Here is a 26,245-nt window from a genome sequence, read left to right as displayed (position 1 = left end):
GCTAGACACCTTCCCATGATATACGATTTTATCATTTTGGATTTTTATGCCCTTAAGGCGACCTTGCTGTTGACAAAGATCGTTACATTGGTGTCTGGGACCGTACTGTCCTGGAGCAGTCCAAATCATGGCTGTCAACCAAATGAACAGGAAATTTATTTTTTTACCAGAAAATACAAAACCACTGCTTTCAGACTTCCTTCGATTCGGCGAATACCATCTTATAGGAATTATGGAAGTTTAATGTAGAATCTAGGACTAAAAGATTTCGGTTACCTTGTACAGCTGACGGCAAACATGGACTTTCATTCAAAGTATTAGTCTGATGAAATGCGCTTAGAACCACTAGTGGAGCCCGGAAGTTGGAAACCGTGCAAGGGCAGCATTGGAGCGGAGAGCAGTAGTCATTAACTGCCGCTCAAGCGCTCAGGTGAGTTTGGGCGTTGCTTAGCAAGTCACGAGTCAAGTCTGCTTCGCGATAACTGATGCCAATTCGGGGCACTAAATAGAATCAAGTCTTCCCCACCTGATGCTCCCAACTCGAAGAAGGTTCCCTAATTTCTCTGCTACAGAATCCGGGTATTGGAAGGAATAATTTATGGGCCAAAGCGTTTTCATTTATTTACATAACATGACCTAGTCAGAGAAGGCCCATACATCTTGTGGAAATCTTTTCAATTGTCTACTTAGTCTAAAGAAGCTCTTGCTAATAACTTCCGCACCACTGACACTCCCATAGAATATCAGCTTTGTCCTTATTCCTAGCATCACATATTAATGTACCGCCCAATTTGATAGCCTCATAATCTATATGAATATCTTTAACTTTATTTCTTTATCTGAATGAGTACCTGCTAAGTAAACGTAGTCAGAAGTAGGTACTTCAGTGTTCCGCTGGCCACTGCATATCTGTACTTAGACAGGTGGCCATCAGGCTATCTCAGCAAGTGATGTACCAACTCACTTTATGCAAAGCGACGATGATTGGTTTTTAATAGGACATTGTCTAAAATAAATCCATACAAGACCCCTCAACTGACTGACCACCCGCTTTTGTTGATGCGGTATATTGCATGACGGATGGAATCGTTCACTTCATGCGCAACGTCTCCCGTTATGCTGGTTTTATCGATTCTCCGAAGGACTATTTATTATGAGGTATGAAGTGAGCTTCTCCTTTTCAAGGGCACAAACCATAACACATAACCAAACCTAGACAGTATAAAGCAAAATTTTCTTTCTAGAAATATTTTCTATACTCAGCTGGGCAAACCTCTAAAATATAAAATTTATCTTTGATTCTGTTTGTAAATTTTTCAGGATCGAAGAACATTGGGTGCCGCAAATGGACGGCTTGGAACCCATCGTAGCCAAACGTAAAGTGCCCAGCTTACACATATTAATGACGCTCGATCCCATCGACGAAAGTATTGCTGAGTAAGTAATTTTCTGACACACTTTTCTAAGTCTTTGAGAGAGAATTGAAGGTCCGATCCTCGAAAGTTAGAATAGATCAGCATAACCCTGCAAATCCTGTCAAAACATTAAGCAGCAGACATAAACAGCTGTTATAAGGCGAGTACGTTTGCCTGAGCGACTACGATGTAAAGTGTGCTGCATATCCAAGGCTTGGTCAACAATCGGTCTCTCAACACATCGATTGTAAGGGCTAGTCAACTATATTGTAAAGCAAAAAAGAGGGTCCTTAGGATATACAAATTTTGCTCTGGGAGGTTTTCTAGACATCGTAAGAACGCTTAACAACGTCCCGTCTAGGGCCATTGAAACGTCTCTGGCCGGTTTAGGAGTCGAGGGGCTCTGTTTGAATTCAATGACAAACTTCTGTGCAACAGAACTTTCATAAGAGAGTGGGAAGCGCCACAGTCGAGAGGAAGGTGCGCGGAGGCACTCCCCAGGGGGTTAGATTAGGTTGAACTGACCGGTCAATAAAGACCTCACTATACTGAATGTCTCCATAATGTTATAATAATCTTTTGGACCACCAAACAGAAAATCTCAATTACGTACCGGAATGTTGTTATAAAATAACTCCTTCCTCTTGGCAAATAGTAGACGTTTTCTAGGGCCTATCTTATTGAACTGTAAACTGTCCAGGAGCCCAAAATTGGAGGACAGCGCTAAGAGTGCCCCAGTTATCAATCTCAAGATTTGGGGAAGGGAAGTAAAGCCGAATCTACTCTATGGTAAAATGGTAAGAACAAAAATAGTATTGCCTACTACATTGGTATCGGATGTGGTGCGGAGCATACATCTGGCGTATGGGCGCTGCTTTCCGGTCGTTAAAGCCTTTTGTTCAACTGAGGTGTAATAGAGAGTGACTGGCCTCGCTTGCGATTGCATCGAACCGTTTTAAGATTAAGATCTTCTGGCCCCCTGGTCATAGTAGTATCCCGGACGGATCTGGCAGGCTGATATTTAAGCCGGTATGGCTATAACTGAGCCGTAACATAGTGAAATACCTCTTCCCGATGCAGCTGCATGAAAGACGTTAAGGTGGAGTACACTAGTTACTTTGTGCTTTACCGTCCGGCTTTGGCCAGAAGTAGACAAATATATTTCGGTCTCAGTTCACTTGTTTCTCCGGAGACTATATCCATGGTCAATATCGGTCTTATTCGAAACAATAGATTCTCTAAGTAGCTATAGCTCACGTCTTGCCTTGTGTGGTACGGACATCCAAGTGAACTTCCCCCGACCATTCTGGCGAACCTTACATTTAAGCGCTTAGCGACTCCTGGGGTCGAGGCCTTCAAGAAATCACACAAAGTAAAGGGGTGTGACTTCTTAATTTTTAGGTCTTTTTGTAAATTATACGAATATATCTTCCCAAGTATGCCTCAATCTCCTACTTTCTTGAACTTAGAAATATTTCACTCTGCCGTTCGTATACATTTTCTATCACAGTGTACAAAAGCCTAACACAACCACTGAGTTCTGGAGAGGATTGAGCGGTGATAGTCAACAAAAGAAACAACAACGCAGGCCTGGTGCAAATTCCGACGGTCAATCACACCGGCCACGATATCAGCAACACAAACAACCGCGTCAACAAGGTGAACGACAGGAGGAGGAAAAAGTTGTGTCTACTGGCGAACAACGTGTGCGGCCACAGAATTTTAAAAAGCACGCTAATAGGAATCGAGGTGAACAGCGGCAAGGACAAAGTAGAAATGATTCAGAACAACAACAAAAGGAAGGACAATTACAAGACCCCTCTCAGCCGGATAATGATGTTCGTCAAGATGGTCAGCAACAATCACAGAGACATCGACGTACGAAACCTAAACAAAAGCAACAACAGCCACGGTCTCCACAAGTCGTTCATGTGGAGGGAACGCCAGCTTCGTCGACTACGAATAACCCAAATGGCATGGAATCGTAAATACTGTTTTTTAATACATATGTACATACATATATAATTACTACTTAAAAATAAATGTTTGTTTTTCATATAATAAATTTTTTATTTCATTTTGTCGGCTCCTTGATCCATTCCATTTCGTAAACTTTACCAAGTAGCACAACTAACAGCTGATCGCTCAAAATTTGCACACACACACAAACATCACTAATGCCCATATTACGGAAATCTTAGGGAAATTGAAGTTAAACTTTTAAACAGACATAAAATGTTATAATTTTGGAGTATATAGCATCTAGGACACCTTAATTGCAGTAATTGAAAGAAAATGCTTGCTTATACCCAAGTACTTAATTATTTTTTCTAAATTTATCTTTAATATTGATACAATGATAGAAGTTAAAAAAAAAATAAATAAATGTAAGGCGCGATAACCTCCGAAGAGATCTAAGGCCGAGCTTCTCTTCCAATTTGCGTCGTGCTCCTCTTGATTTTTCCCTACAAATTGGCCGGACGGGACCTACATGTTTTATGCCGACTCCGAACGGCATCTGCAAGGCAGATGAGTTTTCACTGAGAGCTTTTCATGGCAGAAATACAATCGGAGCGCTTGCCAGACACTGCCGAGGGGCGACCCCGCTTAGAAAAATTTTCTTCTAATTGAAAAATCGTATTTCTAAAATTTTGATGTTGCTTTGCCCGGGAGTTGAACCCAGGGCATACGGCGTGATAGGCGGAGCACGCTACCATCACACCACGGTGGCCGCTGATAGAAGTTATATTAATCCAATGCAACTTTGCTCTTCCTACTATTCTTCATTCCACTCCATTGGAGTGTCTTTCACTGAATTCGAGTGCTTTCCACTCTATTCCTCAATTTAAGCTGCCAAACCATATAGTAAACAATGATAGTGCCCGATTAACTGACACATTAAAGTACAAGACAAGTATGGAAACAAGGCGAATTCAGTACCAGGTGTTGTTATCCCAACATCTTGATTATTTTCCATACAGCGCCTTGTAATTTAATATGTCAGTTAATCGAAATCAATTAAAATTTTCTTTTGACTTGACATTCTTCTGCACGGCGAATTGGTTGAATTCGCTTTGCCACCATCTGGTATGGATTCCCCTTGATATGTAAAATAATCAAGAAGAAGCAATCAGCTGTTGGGATAACAACACCTGGTACCGACTTCGCCTCGGTATAAAATCTCATAACCCATTAAAAATACATATTTGAAATAACAAATCAATGAAAATTGAATTGATTTTGCATAATTTAATTTAATTTCGACTCAATTTAAAATTTACATTAGAAACCAATTAGAACCATGAGAATTCGATTAGAATTCTAACCTTTTCTCGATATCGAGAACAGGAGCAAAGTCCCCTTTTTATCGAGAATGCTATAATTCTCGACAATTCACAAATTTGGGTGTGTTGGATTTTCCTGGGATAACTGCTAAAATTCGTTATAAAATTCTGGAATTTTTCAGGAAGGTTTAGAAACTATTTCAAAGCCATTTTTAGATAATTTTCAATTACTTTGGGACCATTTCGGGTTTGTGTTCGGCTTTATTTTGAACCTATTTTTAGACTATATGGGATTATTTTCTGAAAACTTTCGAGACAACTTTAAGATTTTCCGAGACGGTTTTCGGTATTATTTCCTTAATTATTTCGGTATAACAACCGAAATATTTTACCGGAATATTGACACAACTGGTACATTTTCGGGTCATAGAAGGAGTATTTTGGGATTATTTCGGTACAATTTCGGGGCTATACAGGAAGCATTCGGAATTGTTCTCTGTATTAAATTTGCCACTATTTGAGAAATATTTCGGGTTTATTTCGATCGAGGCCATCTACTAAAAATTTCTGGAGTATTAAAAAATTTTTTTGAGGTTTTATTTGTTATACATTTAGGACTACTACTCTGTTTAATCACAATTTCGGGAATATTTTCCACAATCTGAGTGCGTCGCTCCTCCCATTCATATTTAGCAAAATTGATGCTTGCGTTCAAACAACTCTTAACCCCCTTGTTTGGGCACATCTGTGGTTAATAAGCGTTTCCCGTATGTCTTTAAACTTTGCCATAGGAGGATGGCGGAACGTATTGTTAGATTCTTCCGGCATTATTTTTATCAGTATGAAGGTCCTCGCAATCACGTCTTTCTGCCTGGTGTTTCCTTATTCTGACTAGATATTTCCTACACGCGAGACTATAAGGCATATTTATACTGAGTGAGAAATTGCTCCCACTGCTAGGTTACATTATAAGGTCAATGTTTGCCCACAGAGAACGGGCACAAGTCGGGTCTAAAAATAAAAAATAAATGGCCCCAAAAAGGATTTACAAATTGTATCCCTTTTTTTCTGTATTTAAAAAAAAATTTAATGAATTGCATATCGAAGACTGCCAGTATGAAAATGCTTTATCTACAAATATTTTTCAAAAACACCCGATTTCATAATTTGCTTCAAAACACCCTTTCTTAGAATTATATTGAAGAACGCCCTAACTCAAAATTTGTTTCATAAACGTCGCACCCAATGTCAAAATGTATTAAATTCAAAATAAGATAGATCGTTTTTAAAACAAACTCTGAGGTTGGGCGTTCTTCAACCCAACTCTGAGATAGTTTGATTTTGAAACAAATTCTAAAATAGGGTGTTATTCAAACAATTTCTGAGATAGAGCGTTTTCGAAACGGCAGGTGATATTGTACTCAGCACATGATATTGAAGATTATATAAACCAATTTCGAAGCCGTTTTAGAAAAAAATTTAAAATTTTTTAAAAACTTCTCGAATTAATTTTTCTAGAATGGGCAATTCACAAAACTGTCGTATTCATGTACAATATTAAGATTTGAGTTGTTCCCATGGTTTCCAATATAAAATTTGAATAAAGGCATACCACATAAGGCAAATAGGAGACTAATTGCCTAATAGTTTTCGTTATACATGTCCTTAAAGCTTTTTTTAAACATTGATATTAGAGAGCTTTTTTAACTAATAAAATTTGCAAATGATTTTTGCTGATACGTTTTTTAATCGCCTATGTACTTCAAAAAAAAAAGTATACTTTGCAAAGCAAAAAGTATACAGCAAAAGTAGGCGTCAAAGAAGAGTTGCCTTATACATATGTATAAAGCGGCAAGATGCATTTTTTACACTCCAATCGATGGCATTTTTTACACTTCTTGTTGTACTATTTCCTATGTTTCAAAGATGGCCAGGCTCATGCGTGCTGTTTTCGAGCAAAGTCGTGAATGGTTCATTGTTTTCTTTTAAGGTGTTTTTTTTTTTTTACTTTTTCAGAGCTGAAACCTTATTCTGTACTTCGTTTTGAATGGAATTGGATTCAGAAACTGTCAAATTACATACGATTTTATTCCGATAGAAATTTCTTTTGTATCGAGTTACAGAATAAGGTCCCTCCCTGCATGATCCCATTTACTGCCAAAAGCCGTAACCCAGCAAACATTGCACGATTTCTTCTCAAATCTTGCTGAAATTAATAGAGCTTCAAGCAAATTTTTTTATACTCAGCGTGCTTTGCACTAAACACTAAAATTTTTGAAAATGGGTGTGGCACCGTCCTTTTTATGACTAAGCAATTTTCTATGTTTCGGGAGCCATAACTCGAAGAAAAATGAACGGATCGTAATAAAATTGGGTACACAGATTTTCCCTATAGCCGGAAATATTTGTAGAAAAAATGGACGGGATCGGTTAAAGACCACGCCCACTTTTATATAAAAGATTTTTAAAAGGGTCGTAGACTAGAATAATAAACTATAACTTAGCAAAAAATAGTTTTGAACCAATATATTTCACTTATCAAGTTTTATTGTAAGAGGAAATGGGGAGCAATTTTTTTTTTCAAACGGGCGGTAATGTAGAAAAGTAATTTATCTGAAATGAAATGTGCAATTGAAGCTCACGCTGACTATATAAAATTCGGTTACACCCGAACTTAGACACCTTTAATTGTTTGTTCTCAACTTGACTTCCAAGTCAGCTTTGTATGTACTAAATTAAAAATTTGTTGATGTTGGTATTTTCTGTTTATTTCATTGTTTATGCTCATTACAGTTTTTTTTGTTTTATTGTTTATTCATTCTGTTTTACATTCCAATTTATATATCTGTGGCAATTTGAAAAAAAAACAACCTTATTCGAGTTAGGATAAAAGTGATATTCTGACTTCATAACAGAAATCTTTTACAGATCTCCTTGCGTTACTTACTCATAGCCCTAGAGCCAAATGGCTGCTATAAAATATAGGATGTTATAATGGTGAATTGCGGCTAGCTTTTCAGATATAGGTCTATGTATCGCCATCAAGCCCGTCGAGAGAGAGGGGGGGGGGGGGGGGGGGGGGGGGGCGAGGTCATTTACCCCGGGCCGGGATTTGGAGGGGCCCGGGAATCTCAAAATGCTATCCAAGCTTTTTGCTTACAGAAAATAAACAAACCACACCTTTAATCACCTTTCGTAGATAGCAATCATTTTAAATTTCAACAAATTTTATAAATCTCTTAACGGATGAGGTTTCAATACGAGAAAATGCCTTTCAGTTTGTCAGCAAATACAATTCAGACGTTTCCGAGAGTTTAGGAGATGAAATGATCCACTTGAAGCACATTTACTCAGCAAATTTTAACGAAAATCTGTCACCATTTAAATTGTTGAATGCTATCTGTGCTCTATATCTAGCTACAATTTTTCCTCACATTTGTGTTGCTCTACGTATTTTTTGCACCATACCTGTTACAGTAGCTAGTAGTGGTGGGATTATTTTCGAATATACGTTATTCGAATAAACGAATAAATTTATTCGTTTCAAATAATTCGAATAATATTTATTCGAATTTTTTATTCGTTTATCGCTTTCATTTATTCGAATTATTTTCCTTATTACTCGAATAGTACTATTAGTAAAATAAAAAAAAATCTGTTTATCTTGCGCTCATCGCTTTTACATATGAGCCTGCACATGTATGTATACGTACATATATTTATGTGTGTATAGATGCATACGTGCATATATATATTTTTGTTTGTTTGGGATTGCTTTGTTAATCACCCCTATTCTGCATTTCGATTACGTTCCCGTTCTACGCTCCGCTTTAATCGAAGTTCGGTATTCTGCATTACGACGGAATCGTAACGAGAAGAGGAAGAGCAAATAATTTTTCGAAATCAGCTGTTTGTACGGAATGTGTGAACATTGGAACAAAATAAATTAAAGAAAATTTGTAAACTGGAAACGTTTATATTTTATTATCCACGCCATTTTGTACAAAAAAAAAGCAATAGAATATATATAATTGTAAGTGTGTTTTTGTCGTTCTTTTGGACAATTCCCTGCCGTGGCCACCAAGTTTTGTTAAAAAGGATTCCTGCACGAATATAGTTGACATTTTCTGAATTTTATGGATGCTAATTTCGTTGCACTGGCCTAAAATACTTTATGAAGATTTATTTATTCTTTCCGCAAGGATTGTTTACGTTTTCGCTTCACCTTCCTCTACTCTGGCAGCTTGCTTTGGCATATAACTGGACCCAACGAACAGACACAAATTATAGCTGTCTATTATAATGGAATCAATAGCCGCGGCATTATTTGTGGAGTTGGAAAGCAACGCATACGAAAATGGAAAGGCAAATATTGCGAGATTTGTGTAATCCATTTGAGATGAGTGCCGAATTGTAAGAAATTGAACTTAAAAGCGGTAAAGTTTAATGACTTATTTTCTTATTTAGGTTTAAAAAAAAACTTTCGACTTAATAAGGATGCTGTGAAGTATGTGTTAGATACTTTTGCGGGGCAAATTCGTCCATGGACTTCGGCATCGACATCTGGCGTTAATATTGTAGTAGCTGCTTTGAGATTTTTTGCAGAAGGCAGTTACCAGTATGGAATAGGGGCGGATTATAATGTAGGAATGGGAGAGTCAACAGTGTCAAAGTCACTGTCTACGTTTCTGGATGTAATGCAACCAAAATTATGCCCTCAGTGGATAACATTTGAACGAAGTGAAGAGGAGAAAATACAAGCGAAGCAAGAATTTTATGCGAAGGCTGGCTTGCCAGGAGTCATCATATCCCGCTTTGTTGCCATTAAATTAGCCAACGTCTCATACTGCACTTGTGTTGGAAACATATAAAAAACAATCACCATCAAGCCTTTTACGTTTCTCAACAAGTTTTATTTACATTTTTGTTAAAATTCTGTTATAAATTAATAAAAAAAATAAAAAGAAAATATTTTTCCGCCAACAAATTTGCAAAAACGGAACTACGATCGAAATGCAGAATACAAAAAATCGAACGATTCGAAGTTGGATCGAAAGAGATTGGGACACAGAATACCAAATTTGCCAAATCGAAAAAATTCCAATCCAAGTCCAAATGCAGAATAGGGGTGAATATTCATTTATTTAGTTGCATATATTTACGTAAGCAAAGTTGTGCTTGAGTCTTAAGCTAGAAATATCGGGGTCGTTTACCACTGTACTGATCATAGAACTTTGTTTATTAGTAAACATGTGTGTAAATGCTCATACATAAAATATTATATTATTCGAATTACGAATACCTGGCGAATAAAAGAGTTTATTATTCGAATAATTTTTATTCGAATAATCCCACCCCTGGTAGCTAGTGCTGAACGTTCCTTCAGTGTTCTCCATCGATCGTGTTCAACTCAACAACGCAAAAAATATTTTTTTTTTTTTTTTAAAAAACTGTTGTAAAAACGTTGGCGGTAACAGTTTTTTGAAAAAAAAAATATATTTTTTTTTGGGTTTTGGGGAGTGTTTTGGTCGAAAAATTTACATTTTCACAATTTTTTGTCGCAGGATCGAAAATTATTTATTTGGGTATGCGTAGTGGAACTTTTTTTCGTGAGCCCAAATCCTATCGGAAAATCGATGGCGCGATATCGGTTAACTTTCGTCCATACAAATCGACCCAGGTTAATGTATACGCATAAATATAAATGTAGTATATACAAATGCATATAAATATGTAAAAGATGGTAATTTTGATTTTGATAATTTGTTCATTTTAATATGGGGGCCGGCCCGTATTTTTTTTGTCCCGGGCCCGGATTTTCTCTCGGCGGCCCTGATCGCCATTATTCTAACTCGAATTAGGTTGTTTTTTCAAATTGCCACAGATATATTGATTCATGGTTTTCATTTTGCCTATTTTCTATTTTTATAATTTTTTCTTCCTTAGTAAATCTTCAAAACTTGGATACTAAGTATATAAATACCTTTCTTACGAATTTGTTGCTTACTAAATCTGTTGTTTTTAGGTGTTTGTTGCTGGTGTATTCTCTCTTTATGTATTTTTGGATTGATTATTACAATGCTTTCTTACCTAATGTTTTATTAAATTTTCATGAGTTTTTCTTGTTTTCTTTTTTTTATTTAAAGTAATATACGCAACTACTTTTTAAAAATATGTATAGAACAACTACAAGGTAAAACAAAAATATGTATAAGTTCTTCTATTTAAAATTAACCAATGATTGGCATCGACCACTTCAGATTTTGTTGGCATTCGATCGAAAGTTTTGTTTAATAACAAGGTTTTGTCGAAATAAAAACAAATTCCATAACTTTATCAGTAAGTTTTTATTTTTTTTCTGTTAGTTGAAAAAAGCCAATAAATAGCGAAAACCTTGTAAAACAATTTTGAAAACGTGTACAAAAAAAAAATGTAAAGTTCCTGAAGTTTTAGAAAACATTATTAAATATTTAGACTTGCATTGATAAAGCTATGTTCTAAGCTCATACAAACTTCCAAATTTTTATTTAGAAGTTAAGCAGTATTTTTGGGCATGCAATTTTGTAGGTCAATTCATTCTAGTACAAGCAAAGAGGATAAATACAATAAGAGCCGTCACTCGTTATTTTTTTGGCATTTACTCGATGTATACTGAGAGGTAGTCGCTACTTTTTTTTTGGGCGAGATGTTTATAAATGTCTTCTATACAATTTCGTGGGGTATTTGTGTTTATTTTTCGACTGTATTTAATTAATTTATTTAATTCTCTTTCCAAAAATCACAGTTGCACAAGGGGCCTACAAGGCATGGATAAATGCGAGGCAATTAAAAATGTCCCTCTCAGAAAACATTCGGCATCAATTTTTTCAATTTCCAGCAAGATACTCGCCACAAAATAACGAGCGACGGCTCTTATTGTATTTATCCTCTTTGGTACAAGAAGCTTTGATTTTTGACAATATTTTCCTAAGGGTGGTTTATATATATGTATATATATATATATTAGAGCAGGTCAAATTGTATGGATAACTTTTTTTCATCAGATTCTAAGAAAAATTGCTGAAGACAACATAGCTCTAAGTCCGATTTCGAGTCACCGCCGTTTGCAAAATAAATATTTTGCCATATGAATGTGGGGTTTGGCCAAAAAATCTTCATAGCTTCTGATAGAATTATAGGAAAAATATCATACTGGGCTTACTTTAAAGGTATTTTACGTACATTTCAGAATCAGTATTAATATCTATAGTGTTTTTGAATTTTAGTAGAGATATTAGGCTTAAATTATGAGAAATTAGCCTAGAATGAACTTTTAACTATTATATTATCATTTTTAACAAATTTCTTATGAAAAAATTTTTTTTTACAGCTAAAAAAAGTTCAGAACATTTCCAACAACTTTCATTCAGACAGTTTTTCTTTTTCCGAATTTGTTTTAGTAGAAAAGGTTTCAAAAAAACCCCATATTTTCAAGTAATAAGCAAAAAAACACAATTTTTATAATTTTAATGTAATTTATTTAAAAATTATTTTTTTACTTAGAATTGGCCATTTTAACGTATTTTTTTTCAAAATAAAAATAATGTTATGTTATTATTTTTTTTAAATCTTTTTTGCTCTCCATTCGTGGTTGTTTTTCACGACTTTCTGCTGTAACAACCATAAATTTGACCCGCTCTAATATATTGTAACGAATTTAGGAAACTGCGCTTATTTTACACCTTCTACTACCGTTCGTATCGCTAAACTGTTGAATAAATAACTCCAATATTCAATAATGCAAAAATGGTCTTTATTAGACTACTTTGAAAATACTTCACAATAACACTAATACTTCGCAACTGATAGCATGCTTAAATCAAACTGATTGCTGCTTACTCAGCTTTCGCTCCTCATATACTCTCTGCTGCCGCGTTCGCATACTTCTAGGCGTATCTTCTTTTAGAATTTACTACTTAGTTACCAGCTATAAACTTACTTGCTATAAACTACAGATGCACGTTTATAGCCTCTCGCATAGCCATATGCGCGTGTATATGTGAATAATATTTCCACCTATGATTGCATAGTTTTGTGAGTGTCTCAGATATATGCATGTGTATATGTGAGAACTACTTTGCTGATGATTGCATACTTTTGTGAGTATCTCTCCGCTGCTTGTATGTACATATGTGTATACATAATGATTGATTTGTTTATGTAAATACAAGTGACTGCTTAGTATCGGCTTAGAGATGATAGTATCCCTTATTGTTGCTAATATTCGTCACAATATATATATATTTTTTTGTTTCATTCTTTATATATGTAACTTGTACTTTGTCATACTAAAATGAATTCAACTACAAAACTGCATATTTAGGTTTTAAATAAAAAACTAGAAATTGTCATGAAAATTCAAAACTTTTCGAAGTTTTATCGAAAATGTGTTCGAAAGTGGTTTACAAAATTTTCCTTACATAACTAATTCACTTTTTTTTAATAACAATAAAAGAAACATTAATCATGCAAGCTGCTAGATTTCACTGGCAGGTGTTAATAAACATTTTTCTTTGCCACACCAACTTAGTATCCAAAAATTGTTGGCTTTGAAAAAGGGTTTATTAGTCGATATCAACCGTTGGTAGATTTAAAATCGAAACACCCTTATCTATGTATGTACTATGTTTAATAAATGAGAATATTAAAATGGGGTGAGTGATGGGCATGTTTAACTATTTTGTGAACGAATTGTTTGACGACCTATTTTATGTGCATTGGGTTTGATCTCAGTGAATTGTACATACAAATATACATACAGACTTATACATGGATTTTATTATGCCCAGCATAATCAATCGATTTTTTACACGTTATTTATCAAATCGATGCCGTACAGATGGATATTTTGAAGAAATTCGTTTAAAAATCAAATAATTGTTACGAGCCGTACCCGTGCGCACCTTGCGCAACTAATCTAAAGTCTCTTTTCCTATATCAACAGAAATCAGCTGTTCTATCAATCAATTAAAACTTACAGTTTGCGCTACCATCTGGCGTATGAGAGCAATTGCCGGTAAAGCAGTGCAAATACTCACAATAGTGCCATAGTACAAATAGATTTCTTTGTTTGCTCACAATCGTTTATTTTTCACAAATATTTTAATAAAATATAGCTAGCTAATCTTCCACCTTATACTAATCGATTAAAGCTTATCAATCTTCCAACTCTTGCTAGTCGAAGGGAAATACCTGGTGTAATATTTATGACAAAACTTTTAAATGGATCAATTTCGAGCCCATTCCTTCTGAATGAAGTGAACTTTTGCGTTCCCTCTCGGACATCGAGATACTTCAAACCGCTTCTGCTGAAACAATGTAGAACGAATTTCGAACAAAATGAACCTTTTCGGCGTTTATGCCAAGATTATAACTCTCACTCAAACACATTTGATAGCTCGGACTCCCTTTTTTCTATAAAAAAGATTGTTCTCACGCCTCTTAATAATTAATGTATAATACGTTTGCTTCTGTTCTCTTTAAGTATTACGCTTGTCTGATGAAATCTCTGCTGTAGCTGAGCAGTCTCAGATCGTGACGCTTGACAAATCGCTGCCCATCAAAGACTCGGCAAAAAAAAAAGTTATTAAAAGTTATTATGTATATATATAAATCGGTCGCGGGAACAGGATTAGCCTGGTTTCATTGGGCCACTTGAGAGCAGCGCGCTGCCACAACGTCCATTAAAAAAAAAAAGCACTACGACCAAAATTGCCCAAAGTTCGCTAATAGCCCGAATCTCCATTCCAAATAAGAGCGAAAATGGGACCCGTACATAAAAACATCAATTAGAAATAATATATATGATTGTTTTCAAAAGAATAAATGAATCTCAATCAAATCATTTAAAAATATCTAAAAGTCGGAGTGTTGGAGATCTTAGAGTTGAGTGAATCTCAGTTCCGGGTTCAGGTATGTTTAACACTGTCACTTCGTGCTAAATTTTAACGTTAAAAACTTGTGCAATTTTAAAAACAGTTTTAAAAGAAATCATAAGTTTACTATTCAAAACTAAGTAAGTAGCAAAATTTGATAAATAAAATTAGTAGGGATAAACTGTTCTAGCTCTATATGTTTTTTAAATTGGCATTTTTTTTTTATCGGATTCCTTCAAAATACTCCACTGTGTGCCGTAGAAATTTTAGCATTGCTAATTTTTTTTTTTTAATATTCGTAATTTTTTCCAATCAAGATACTATGGTTTCTTGTTTTATTCATAAAAAATATATAATTTCATATAAACTTTCTTTCATTTTGTTACATGAAAACGGTTTGAACTGACCCTATTATTTACTCGTTAGAAAGCTGGAGCTGAATCGTAACATACGATCACCGATCGAATACAGTACGAAGAAAAATTATTGTTATACCTCAGTCGTATAACTTAAATTGAATTTAATCGCTCCTTTTAGGATCAAAAGTACATTCGAACATATTTTAAAGTAATAACAAATATAAAAACATTGAACTGGTTGTAAAAAAAAACAAAACAAAAAAATAATCACTTCAGCGATTACGTTCAAATTACTCGTTCGGGTATATTATCATGCTGAATAGAAAACAAGTTATACGATCACGATGTTGTAGTCCGAAAAGCATGTTTTTGCGTGACGAGTTATGTGATAACGGATGTTAGGATTTGGCCCTTGCTTTCTTTTTAAATTAATATTCAACAAAAAATTTTAGTCTCCATTCGGTCTATAGATTTAATGGCCGCCGTGGTGTGGTGGAAGCGTGTTCCGCCAACCACACCGAAGGTCCTTGGTTCAAGTCCCGGGTAAAGCAACATCAACAATTTAGAAAAGTTATTTCAATAAAAAAAAATTTTCTACGCGGGCTCGCACCTACGTGTGTATTTCTGCCGCTCGGAATCGGCATGAAACATGTAGGCCCCGTCCCGCCAATTTGCAGGTAAAAATTAAAAAGCACGACGGGAATCGGAAGAGAAGATCGGCCTAAATCTCCGCGGTAAATCGCACCATGTATTTATTTTTTAATATATGCGCATTAGACTGGGTCGATTTATTAACCGATATTGCGCCAACGATTTTTCGATAGGATTTGGGCTCAGGAAAAAAAGTTCCACTACGCGTACCAAAAAAAAAATAATTTTGGAGCCTGCGATATTAATTTTTTTTTTTACTTTTTTCGACTCAGATTTTTAAGGTTTTTTTCATGACCTACTAAACAATTTTCATTTGATTGTAGTTTTCATGTATACCCTATCCGACCCAAAAATGTCCACTAAAAACGTGCTGATTACAGTTTTTTGAAAAAAAAAAAAAATATATTTATATTATAATCGACGTTTTTAGCGGACATTTTTGGGTCGGACAGGGAATAAATATGAACATTTTTTACTAGGTCATGAAAAAAACCTTAAAAATCAAAGTAAAAATAGTCAAAAAAATGCAATTGCGCAGGCTCGAAAATAAATTTTTTGGGTATGCGTAGTGCAACTTTTTTTTCCTGAGCCCAAATCCTAGAAAAATCGATGGCGCGATATCGGTTAACTTTCGTCCATAAAAATCGACCCACCCCAATACGCATACCCCTTCCATACACGAAAATAATTAATACATAGTGCACAAAAATATTATCTTGCGAAAGGTTATTACGAAATAAGCTACAAAATAGCGCTAAGCTCAATACTAAATGAATGCCACGAATTACATACATATAAACATAAATTTAGCATAAGCTAAATTAAGCAGTGCCAATGCTACTACAATGTTAATTATGTCTGCAAGTGGCACAACAAACTCAATTTAATTGACTAAAGCATAAATTAGTTTTGTGTATGCGGGGCTTGTGAGTATGTATGCAGATAGATGTAAGTTAACGCCTTATTGCTGAACCAAAGTAATTGTTTATCAATTGAGCTGCCTGCCACTTTATATACCTAAGTATTTATTCATAAATATATGTTATTTCGGGTTTTTATGATTTTAATTTTGTTTGTATGTATTATTTGCCAAACCATGGAAAATATATATATACACATGCATATGTATTAACGCATTGTTGGTTGGTTGTTTTTTTTTTTTTGTTCAGTTTGCACACAAGCTTCTTTAGTTTTTCACTCTAATGATTTTGCAAAGAAAAATAACTTTCAATCCTTATGTAGGTTTTTTTCTTTCTTGTTCTTAATACATTATTATTTAATGAATTTTCTTTTCAATCAATAATTCATATATGATTTTTAAAGTGATTATAATGTTTAATGATTTGTTTTTTTTTTCTAATTATTATTGTTGTTTGTTGCTGTGTTATGATTTTTTTTATAATGTGCTTCCTTAGATTTCGCTCTTCATTTTTATATACGGATGTATAGACACTAGATGCTTCTTTTGTATATTGTATGTATGTATGTTACATTCACTTTCACACAATTTGCCACATTTTGAATAGAATGTATGAATGGTGTTCACGTTCTTAAGCCTCACTTTCGCCAGGCGTTGTATTCTCTTCTTCATTGATTGGCACAATAAGATTCTCCTTGGACATGAGATTGTATTTTGTAACAAAATGTGTAAAGCGATGACATAAATAAGTTTCAGCCTCGAATTCGTCAAATATCCGCCGGTGATGAAAATACGCATGAGAAAATATTCTGTAAACACGACGACAAACTGAACCCAGCTTGGTCACCGATGACTCTTTGATTGAAACCCTGTCGAAATAATGGAAAGTGATACGAGTAAATTAAAATCATAAGCCACATCGAGCATCAAATTGACCAAATCGTGAGATCTGCGCTTATAACCGTGGCAGATTTTTGATAAGCTTGAATAGTTTGACCACTTGGCATTTTTACTGGTATATTTGTCAAACATTTTTTCAAACTAATGAAGATACAAAAATACACGATATGTCAAAGAGTGCTTGATTGTCACTGTTAATATAACAACATGCCCTACAGCATATCTAATTCAAAGTAAGTAGCTTACTGTAACGGACTGCCGTTTGATAGGGCTTGTCAATTTTTTTTTTTTAAATCGTAAGAGGTGCAAAATTACGGGATATAGCAAAAAGCCATTTCAGGTCACTGTTAATGCAACAACGAAATGTCCTATGTGCATATGTATGTATGTATTATTTTACATGGCAAGAGTCTTAGTTTAAGGGTTTTTGGGGCCTTCCGGCAAACAAGAAAATACCCCGTAAACTCTAGCTTATGGCGCAATGTGAATGATATATAACTCGATTATACTATGTCCTCGTATACGAATATTGTGTATTCCTTATAATTCACGTTGAGCCGCCAAAAACTGGAGTTTACAATTTATTTTGAAGTACAAGAGTTAAACATAAATACTCTCCATCTACACAAGTTTATGGTGCAACGTATTACTTTTACGTAAAATTATACTCATTAATTTTTATTTTACCTGCTTGGAAAGTATTTATTGCTATTCAAGAGACATGCAGCACCGTCCAGTGTGTGACGCGTATAATCAATGGCGGGACATTCTTTTGGGGTTTTATGTGCAGCACACAAAAATATCCACTGATCGGTGGCTGTCATTTGTGTGCATGTTGTAGGTGAGCATTGCTTTTGTAGACGAACAGCCAAGTCGTTTAACTCCATACAAAACTGTCTATATGCGAGAAATAAAAAAACATCAAGAATTATCAATTACGAACACATCTAATAAACAACTATGCGAAGTTTACCTTAAATGCTCATATTTCCAGACACCTTCATCTTGAGCTTCAGGCATTGTCAGAATTAATTCAACATTTGATGGATCGCGCTTAATCAATTGTTGAATGTATTGCTGCACTGCCAAGGTGCTATCCATTTCCTCCAGCGGCTCATCAGCCCAGCGGCAGAAATCCTTTTAACACGAGAAAAAAAAAAGTTGAATAAAACATGACACCATATGCTGCGCCCACAAATGAAACTCATACACGCATATAAACATCTATAAAAGCGGTGTTAATTTTAAAAAACTAGAAACCCACATTGCCATGGCACTGGAAACTCCACTCCACTTTCAATATTACTCACCTTCGCTTTTGTTCCTGGTCTGTTTCTTCGCAGAATCGTCGTGCTGTCCGCCATCTTCATGTTTCTTTTGACTCTTCCCTTTATGAAAGAGTGATCAAGCGACTTTTACGCTACTAGTCCCTGTGTTGGGCGTTTTAAGCAACTTTTTGTCACGGTTTCTATAATTTTTTTGTTATAAATACAACAAGTTGGTTTAATTTTTAGACCAAATAATTTTGCAATGGAATTTGGTAATAAAAAATCGGTCTACAATACCAAAATTCTGTAGTTTCTCGCACTTTTCTTTCCACTGGTTCTTCGTTTTGTGAAAATTTTTGACAACTTTCATTCCTGGTGCAGAGTTGTTGACTATGCTATAGGCAGTGCAGGGTTGTATTTAGCTGTAGTAAAAGTAAATGAACCGAGTACATTTGACTATAAAATTTCCCTTGAATTAAATATAAAAGCTATCATCCGGTGGCAAAATCCTGAGCCAGATAAATATTTTTGCAACAACAACGATTTGAGCCAGATAAATCCAGATAGAAGTCTGGATTTGTGAGCCAGATAATTTGTTAATTACTTCTTTTTAGGTTGGCAACGCGGCCTTTAATATACCTACTTTTTCAAAAATAGATGTCGCCGCTTAGCCTTTCGCCGTATGAGTTAAATGAAAAACAGCGGCGACATCTGCCTATAACATTTCACGTGTGCGAAAATTTCACGACATATGCTTCTCAAGTCTCTCAATGATCCTGAGCATTGCCGTGAGAATTGAGCGTGAGCCGGAGCTGTAAAACTCACTGAAAGACGGCAATACACTTGTCTTCAATTAAAAAAAATGTACATCCGGGCCCAACCCGTGCGCATTTTGCGCAACCAATATAAAATTCTTTGTAACGTTTTCAAGACGGTACACCACCTAATTTTTATCAAAGGTGGTATCAAAAGTCGCATCTTGACCTCCGTTTTTAGAATCCGAAAGCGAACGTTTAAATTTTTGTATATGCCAAAAGATATAAGCAAAAAATCGGTTCAAATTTTCATGTGGTGGTCGTTCTTTGCCAGATTTGTTACACACACACACACTAATGCAGAAAGGTGTTCTATGAGCATTTAGTTTTGATTCCCAAACCGGTGTCGGACCCACCCACCAACACCCGCCAACGCTGAGAGGTTCTATGCAAAAAATCTATGGATCGGACCCATATTTCGGACCTCTCGAGGCCATTTTGCGGCTTTTTGTGAATAACTTTCGACAGAAATAAAAATTTTGATTTCCGCTTTCGGATTCTTAAAACGGAGGTCGAGACGCGTCTTTTGATACCACCTTTGATAAAAATTAGGTGGTGCACCGTCTTGTAAAACGTTATCAAAGTCTTATCAAATATCAACAGAGATATGTTCTACCAATCAATTAAAACTTGCAGCTTGCGCTGCCATCTAGCGTATAGTAGCAACTGCCGGTAATGCAGTGCAAATAGTACCATAGTACATATAGATTTCTTTGCGTGCTCACAATCGTTTATTTTTAACAAATTATTTTAATAAAATAGAGCTAAACAAAAGCACTACGACCAAAATTGCCCAAAGTTCGCTAATAGATCGAATCTCCATCTTTACAGCCAAAACTTTATTTATAGATTTGTATTCCAAATAAGAGCTAAAAAGGGACCCGTACATAAAAACAGCAATTAGAAATAATATATATGATATGATATTGTAACGAATTTGCTGCAAATCCTCTTATTTGCAACCCTCTGCTAAGTTCGTATCGCTAAACTGTTGAATAAATAACTCCAATATGTAATAATACAAAATGGCCTTTATTCAAGTACTTCACAGTAAAGCCCCCGTTACTGATACTTAGCATAGACTTGACTTGACTTGGCGTAAACTTGGCAACTTAGCCACGATTATACTCCACTTGGCGCATAAAATCTGGCATCATAATCAGCGTTGAAATTTATTTTTAAATAAATGTCAATTTGTATGACAAAATGTCAAAATGAAATGGAAACAAACAAATGGCATCTCAAAATGTAAACGTCACTTAGAACTTACATAGAAAATCAAAATTCAACAGACTTCTAAGTCAAGTTAAGTTTTGAGTAATCAGTAATATCCCTACAAGACGGAGGTAACCAGTTCACCAACACATTCAAAGCTTTTTTCGCTCTCCACTAACACATCGACGTTTCATGCTGTCATCGAAATGACAGTTCATTAATTATTCCGGAAAACATTGAAACGCAAAAAAATATAAATTGTTTACAACGAAAAATATCTTGTGCTTTTAGTTGTGACATGTGACGGAAATTAAAAATGTTGTTGCAGAGAACACGTTTTTGCGTTGGCGACCTTCGCCCAAAATAACATTAAGTTAATTTGAGTTGTGACATGTGACGGAAATTAAAGATATTGCTGCAGAGACCATCTTTTTGCGTTGGCGGCCTGCGCCCAAAATAATATTAAGGGTAGCGTTTTACAAGACGGTACACCACCTAATTTAAAAATATAAAATAATAATAAAAACGGAGCTCGAGGCGCGCCTTTTGATTCCACGTTTGATAATTTTTGATAAAAATTGGGTGGTGCACCGTCTTTTAAATCTTTACCATATTAAGTTGTATAGAATCGACGGGATGGCCTACAAGGTTTTATGTCAACTAAATCGCTCCCGATATGGTCGGGCTAGTACCTTAATGGTTCCCGGAACGTACCCGATCTGCATCCGGCAAAGGACCAACAAAGTCGATAACGGGGAGTGTCCTTATCGCTACAACAACATTATTTACTTTCTGATTTTCATTCATACGTATGTGCATTTAAAAAATAATAAAAAAAATGTTATATTATTCTAATAGATAGCATCTCCGCCGGGTTGCGATTCAGCTCAGAATATGCCAAAATCAGAGGAAATCTACAAAAACAAGGTACTTTACAACAACATGCTTTGGAATACGGTACCAAACTGGTTGGATGTGTTTCCCTAAAAAAGGGTGGAACTACGCATCTTGGTTTTCCAGTATTTGCTTCGGTAATTTATATTGATTTGTAGTGATTAAAAATTGCAATAGTAGATAATGTAATGTGAATTAAAACTGAATAGGTAGCTGGAGCAAAAAAGGCAACTGATCGGCATGCAACTGTTATTTATGTTGCGGCACCGGGAGCTGCTTCTGCTATCGTAGTAGCATTAGAAGCAGAAATGTCTTTGATTTTTTGCATCACCAAAGGTGTGCCATAACATGAAAAAAATCGCGTCTAGTCAGGCCCGATTGTCCAGGAATCATCGCACCAGAAAGGGTAAGTGAATTGGCTACCATATTAAATATATAAGCAAAATGTATGAATTTTTTAGTGATAATTTGTCATGCTTTTGTTGATAATCAACTGAAGAATGCAAATACGACAGAGTTCGAAGTTGATGTGAAAACCAATTAATTTTTTTAATTAGCGTTTGGAGAGAAAAATACATATGTATGTATGCATAGAACTGCATAGAAGGGGAGGAAAAATTAATTATAATCAGTAGATTTGCAAGATTTTTGTCATTTTCCCTGCATCGCAGTTGTCATTACATTGCGTTAAGAGAGGACATCAACACCTTACTACCCACATCCAGTTAAAATTATTGTAAATTTTGCTCTTTTCATCACTGTTTTAAAACGTGGAAAATTATATATCGAGCATTCCATTGAGAATGGTACATTTTAGCAGACTTTCGCATTGCCGGCATTATTAATATTCAATCCCTAGAAGGTTTAATGTAGTCATATCAATAGTTCCCGAGATGGTGGGGCTAGTACCACAATGGTGCTTGTTACCGGAACGTAGATAGATAGATCATTTATTGAGGATTGCACAGTGACTTGCACATCTCCTTCACAGCACCTCATCCTGGCCGACTTCCTTGATGAACCCCAGCAGTGTTCTTTGCTTGAGGGATTAAATGTGGGAATGCTCTGGCCATGGTGAGCCCATAAACTTAGCCCTACGTCTTGAAATTGCGCCGTAATCTAGAAGGATATGGTCCACCGTCTGCTGATCTATCACATCTGTATGTGTTGTTCGATACTATACCCAGCTTTTGCATGTGACTGTTCAGTCTACAGTGTCTTGTAAGAATAGACGTTGGGGTTCTTAGGTAATCTTTTTGAGAGGCCTATTAATGCCCTATATCGAGTTGTGCTGTAACCCCCTAACAGTAACTTAGATTGACTCAGGCCTGGCATATTGCGCCAGTGTTCTCTCTTTTCCCTCCCTTCTGCTAGTAAATGCCCCTCAGGGATCTGTTCTAGGTCCAACTCTTTGGAATGCGATGTATGGCGGGGTGCTAGAAATCGACCTTCCCGGAGGCACGGAAATTGTCGGCTATGCAGATGATATTGTCGTAGTAGCAGTGGCCAAGAAACTTGATCTGCTCCAAGCATTATGTAATGACGCCGTGGGAGGAATAAAGGAGTGGTTGACGAACACGGGGCTGGAGATGGCTAGCAATAAGACAGAAGTGGTTCTGATGAGCTCAAAGCGGACTGTGGATGAGTTGGTCCTAACCATAGGAGATTATCAAATAAATTCAAAGCCCTCCTTGAAATATCTAGGAGTAATCATTGACTCAAAACTAACTTTTAGGGAGCACTTCAGGGCGGTGTGGGACAAAGTTTCTAGAGTTAGTGGAACCCTAACGCGAATAATGCCCAACATCGGCGGCCCAAGCGAAGCTACCCGTCAGCTATTATCCAACGTAACCAGCTCTATAATATTATATGCAGCACCAGTATGGCACAGATCTAAAATGGTCCACCAAAAAGATATACTAGCAGCCTACCGCATTACTGCTATACGAATAGCATGTGCTGTTCCGACGACGCGATCCATGTTTTATCCAGGAAAATCCCAGTAGATCTACTTTCAGGTGAAATGGCCGATCTGTATGCCATTGGATTCAGCCGACCATCTGAAGATGCTAAGAAAAGCGCAAGGTCACGAACAATAGTTAGGTGGCGAGAACGGTGGGAAGATTCGAGAAAAGAGCACTAGACCTTCATGCTAGTCCGGAATATAGCGGAATGGTACGAGCGAAAACACGGCAAACTAAATTACCATCTCACACAGATATTGAGCGGGCACGGTGGCTTCAAGGAATGTCTAAATAAGCGTGGGATAGAGGAGGATCCTTTCTGTCCAAGCTGTCCGTCCGAATTGGAAAGCGCAGAACATGTAATATTTCACTGTCCTCGTTTTCACGGCGAAGGACTGTCTGTAAACAGAGTTTTTGGAGAGGAACCTTCCATTAGGAATTTAGTTCCACGAATTTGCGGACACATAGATTGTTGGATTGCTGTGAGCAAGATGGCCTTTATAGTAATGACGAAATTGATGATGCATGCCGAAAGGGAGCGCAGAGAAATGCGCATACGAAGTAGTGGCGACTAAATCGCCTTTGAAGTTACTTTACCAGGTCCTGATTCTAGTTATCTGAAATTTCTCTTGTGCCTTTGGAAAAGAGCTATGTGTGGAGCCCTATTTATGGAACACTTTTCTGCTTATATTAAAAACTTTTAATCTATTCTTACTGATATGAGTTTCTTTTTCATTCTAGGTAATTTGATTTTGACGATGTGAGGATAGAAATATCCCAAATATTCCAGCTGTGGCTGTAAGAACATACATTTGCTCAAATTAGAAGAAAACTACACGGTTGAGCACATCCAGTATCTACGTTTATACAAGGAGGAACACCACACTACTTTCACGGGGATGTAGCCACCGATCACGTTGTTGTAAGAGCTTATTTTAAATATGTTATTCATAAACACTGATTCTAATATTTTGTTTTGGTTTTTACTTTAGAGTCAACCTGTTATATAAGCGATGTCAGCTATGCCTGTAACTTAAGCGCCTTCAGATGTAATAGTTACCGCGGACGCGGTCACAGGAGTGGTTCACTACGTGGGGATTACACTAATCAAGGACTTTCAATATCGGAAGGTTTTCCAGCACCATAACACACCAACAATATGTGCAATCACCCGAATAAATTGTACAACAAACGTTAACACCACATCATCAGCCAGCAGCAACAACAAGAATCGCAACAAGTTGAAACTTCTAACCAATTAATGACTAGTGAACCACTATCCTGCACTCCAGGATGTAGCCGCCAATCACGTTGTTGTAAGAGCTTACTTTAAACATGTTATTCATTAACACTGATTCTAATATTTTGTTTTGGTTTTTACTTTAGAGTCAACCGGTTATGTAAGCGATGTCAACTATGCCTGTAACTTAAGGGCCTTCAAATGTAATAGTTACCGGGGACGCAGCCGTGGGAGTAGTTCACTACGTGGAGATTACACTAATCAACGACTTTCAATATCGGAAGGCTTTCCAGCACCATAACAACACCAACAATAAATTTTGTACAACAGACGTTAACACCACATCAGCAGCCAGCAGCAACAACAAGAATCGCAACAAGTTGAAACTTCTAATCAATTAATGACAAGTGAACCACCAACATATTCGCAATATGCGCATCCATCAACAGCAACATATGTTGCCAACTTTGCAACACAAAATCCAATGCTTCATCCAGCGTCAGCTGCATAAAAAGCCACTGGTACATCGTTATATGTTTCACATATGCAACATATGTATGCGAATGCATTTGAGGTGTGCAATTATAAGTGGTCCATTTGTTTATTCGCCCGAATATCAATATATACCAGGTGAAGATAGCCAACGCCATTCTACTTTATGCATCGTCTAGAGAAGCTAGAACATTTACAATTTAAAAATTGTGGGATTTTCATACAGCTACACCAAGCTTCAACAAATTATTGGACCATGAGATTTCTCATATGCCCAATAGTCAGTATTTAAAATGTAAATTATGCCATTGGGACTAAAGCACATTCAAGTATGAATTTTAGTATACATGCACAACACGCTGAAACAATTGATGTAACAACGAAAAGTCTAGAATTAACTGTTTGTCCATATTGTAATCAAGAACTTGCATCACAATGGTACCTACGCAAACACAGGAACATGAGAAAACAATGGATAAAAGAACATCTTTTTTCGAATGTGGTGAAGAATTTAGAACAAATACAAGTTTACGTGTGCATGTTTATGAAAAGTTTGCTCGTTGTACACTACAAGATCTGAACGGAAATATCCTCAGAGTATGGTTACACCTATGTGGCATCTACAAGTTATTTATAATGACGAAATGAATTACAGTGCTTATTTGGATTGTGGTGATGCTCCTGACATGCTGCGTATATTCCGCTACGTCTGATCTTACTATACCTACCAAACTAATATGACTCTGTAAACTGATAATGAGCAACACCACCACCGCATGAATAGTGTATTTATATAGTTTATGAATATAAAAATGCAAATATGTAAATATTACTAGAATAATAGGACATGATTTTAAATGTAAAAATTATTTTAAACATGCATTATTTATGAATTAAATATTATTTAAACAAAAA

The 26,245-nt window shown here is 36.0% G+C and overlaps 2 protein-coding genes and 1 long non-coding RNA gene across 6 annotated transcripts in view; 2 read left to right on the top strand and 1 right to left on the bottom strand.

The window, feature by feature from the left end:
• The window catches only part of Rpp25 (ribonuclease P protein subunit Rpp25), a 175,932-nt gene extending 172,452 nt beyond the window's left edge, over positions 1–3,480 (top strand). For both annotated transcript variants that reach the window (XM_067775518.1, XM_067775517.1), the window contains 2 exons: positions 1,321–1,437; positions 2,926–3,480. In XM_067775518.1, coding sequence (XP_067631619.1) covers positions 1,321–1,437; positions 2,926–3,403 — 595 coding nt within the window. In that variant the 3' untranslated portion in view covers positions 3,404–3,480. The remainder of the gene's footprint in view (positions 1–1,320; positions 1,438–2,925) is intronic.
• Positions 3,481–7,441: 3,961 nt separating this feature from the next.
• Positions 7,442–19,099, bottom strand: Mob4 (MOB kinase activator 4). Its single transcript, XM_067775494.1, has 5 exons — positions 19,008–19,099; positions 18,753–18,910; positions 18,416–18,579; positions 18,130–18,339; positions 7,442–17,411 (listed from the first exon to the last, which is right to left on the bottom strand). Exons 2-5 carry the CDS (start codon positions 18,810–18,812, stop codon positions 17,174–17,176), a joined length of 672 nt encoding a protein of 223 aa, XP_067631595.1. The 5' UTR covers positions 18,813–18,910; positions 19,008–19,099; the 3' UTR covers positions 7,442–17,173.
• Positions 19,100–20,833: 1,734 nt separating this feature from the next.
• Positions 20,834–26,245, top strand: LOC137245198 (uncharacterized). 3 transcript variants are annotated; one of them, XR_010951268.1, is made up of 6 exons: positions 20,834–21,208; positions 21,599–21,771; positions 21,844–22,040; positions 24,340–24,520; positions 24,591–24,914; positions 24,985–26,245. It is a non-coding gene; the product is annotated as an uncharacterized lncRNA (long non-coding RNA). The 3 variants fall into 3 exon arrangements; XR_010951267.1 differs by having other exon boundaries at positions 20,834–21,771; positions 21,848–22,040; XR_010951266.1 differs by having other exon boundaries at positions 20,835–21,771.

The sequence above is a fragment of the Eurosta solidaginis genome, chromosome 3 (genome assembly GCF_040869045.1).
Source record: "Eurosta solidaginis isolate ZX-2024a chromosome 3, ASM4086904v1, whole genome shotgun sequence".
Taxonomy (NCBI): Eukaryota; Metazoa; Arthropoda; class Insecta; order Diptera; family Tephritidae; genus Eurosta; species Eurosta solidaginis.
This window is presented reverse-complemented; position numbering and strand designations above follow the sequence as displayed.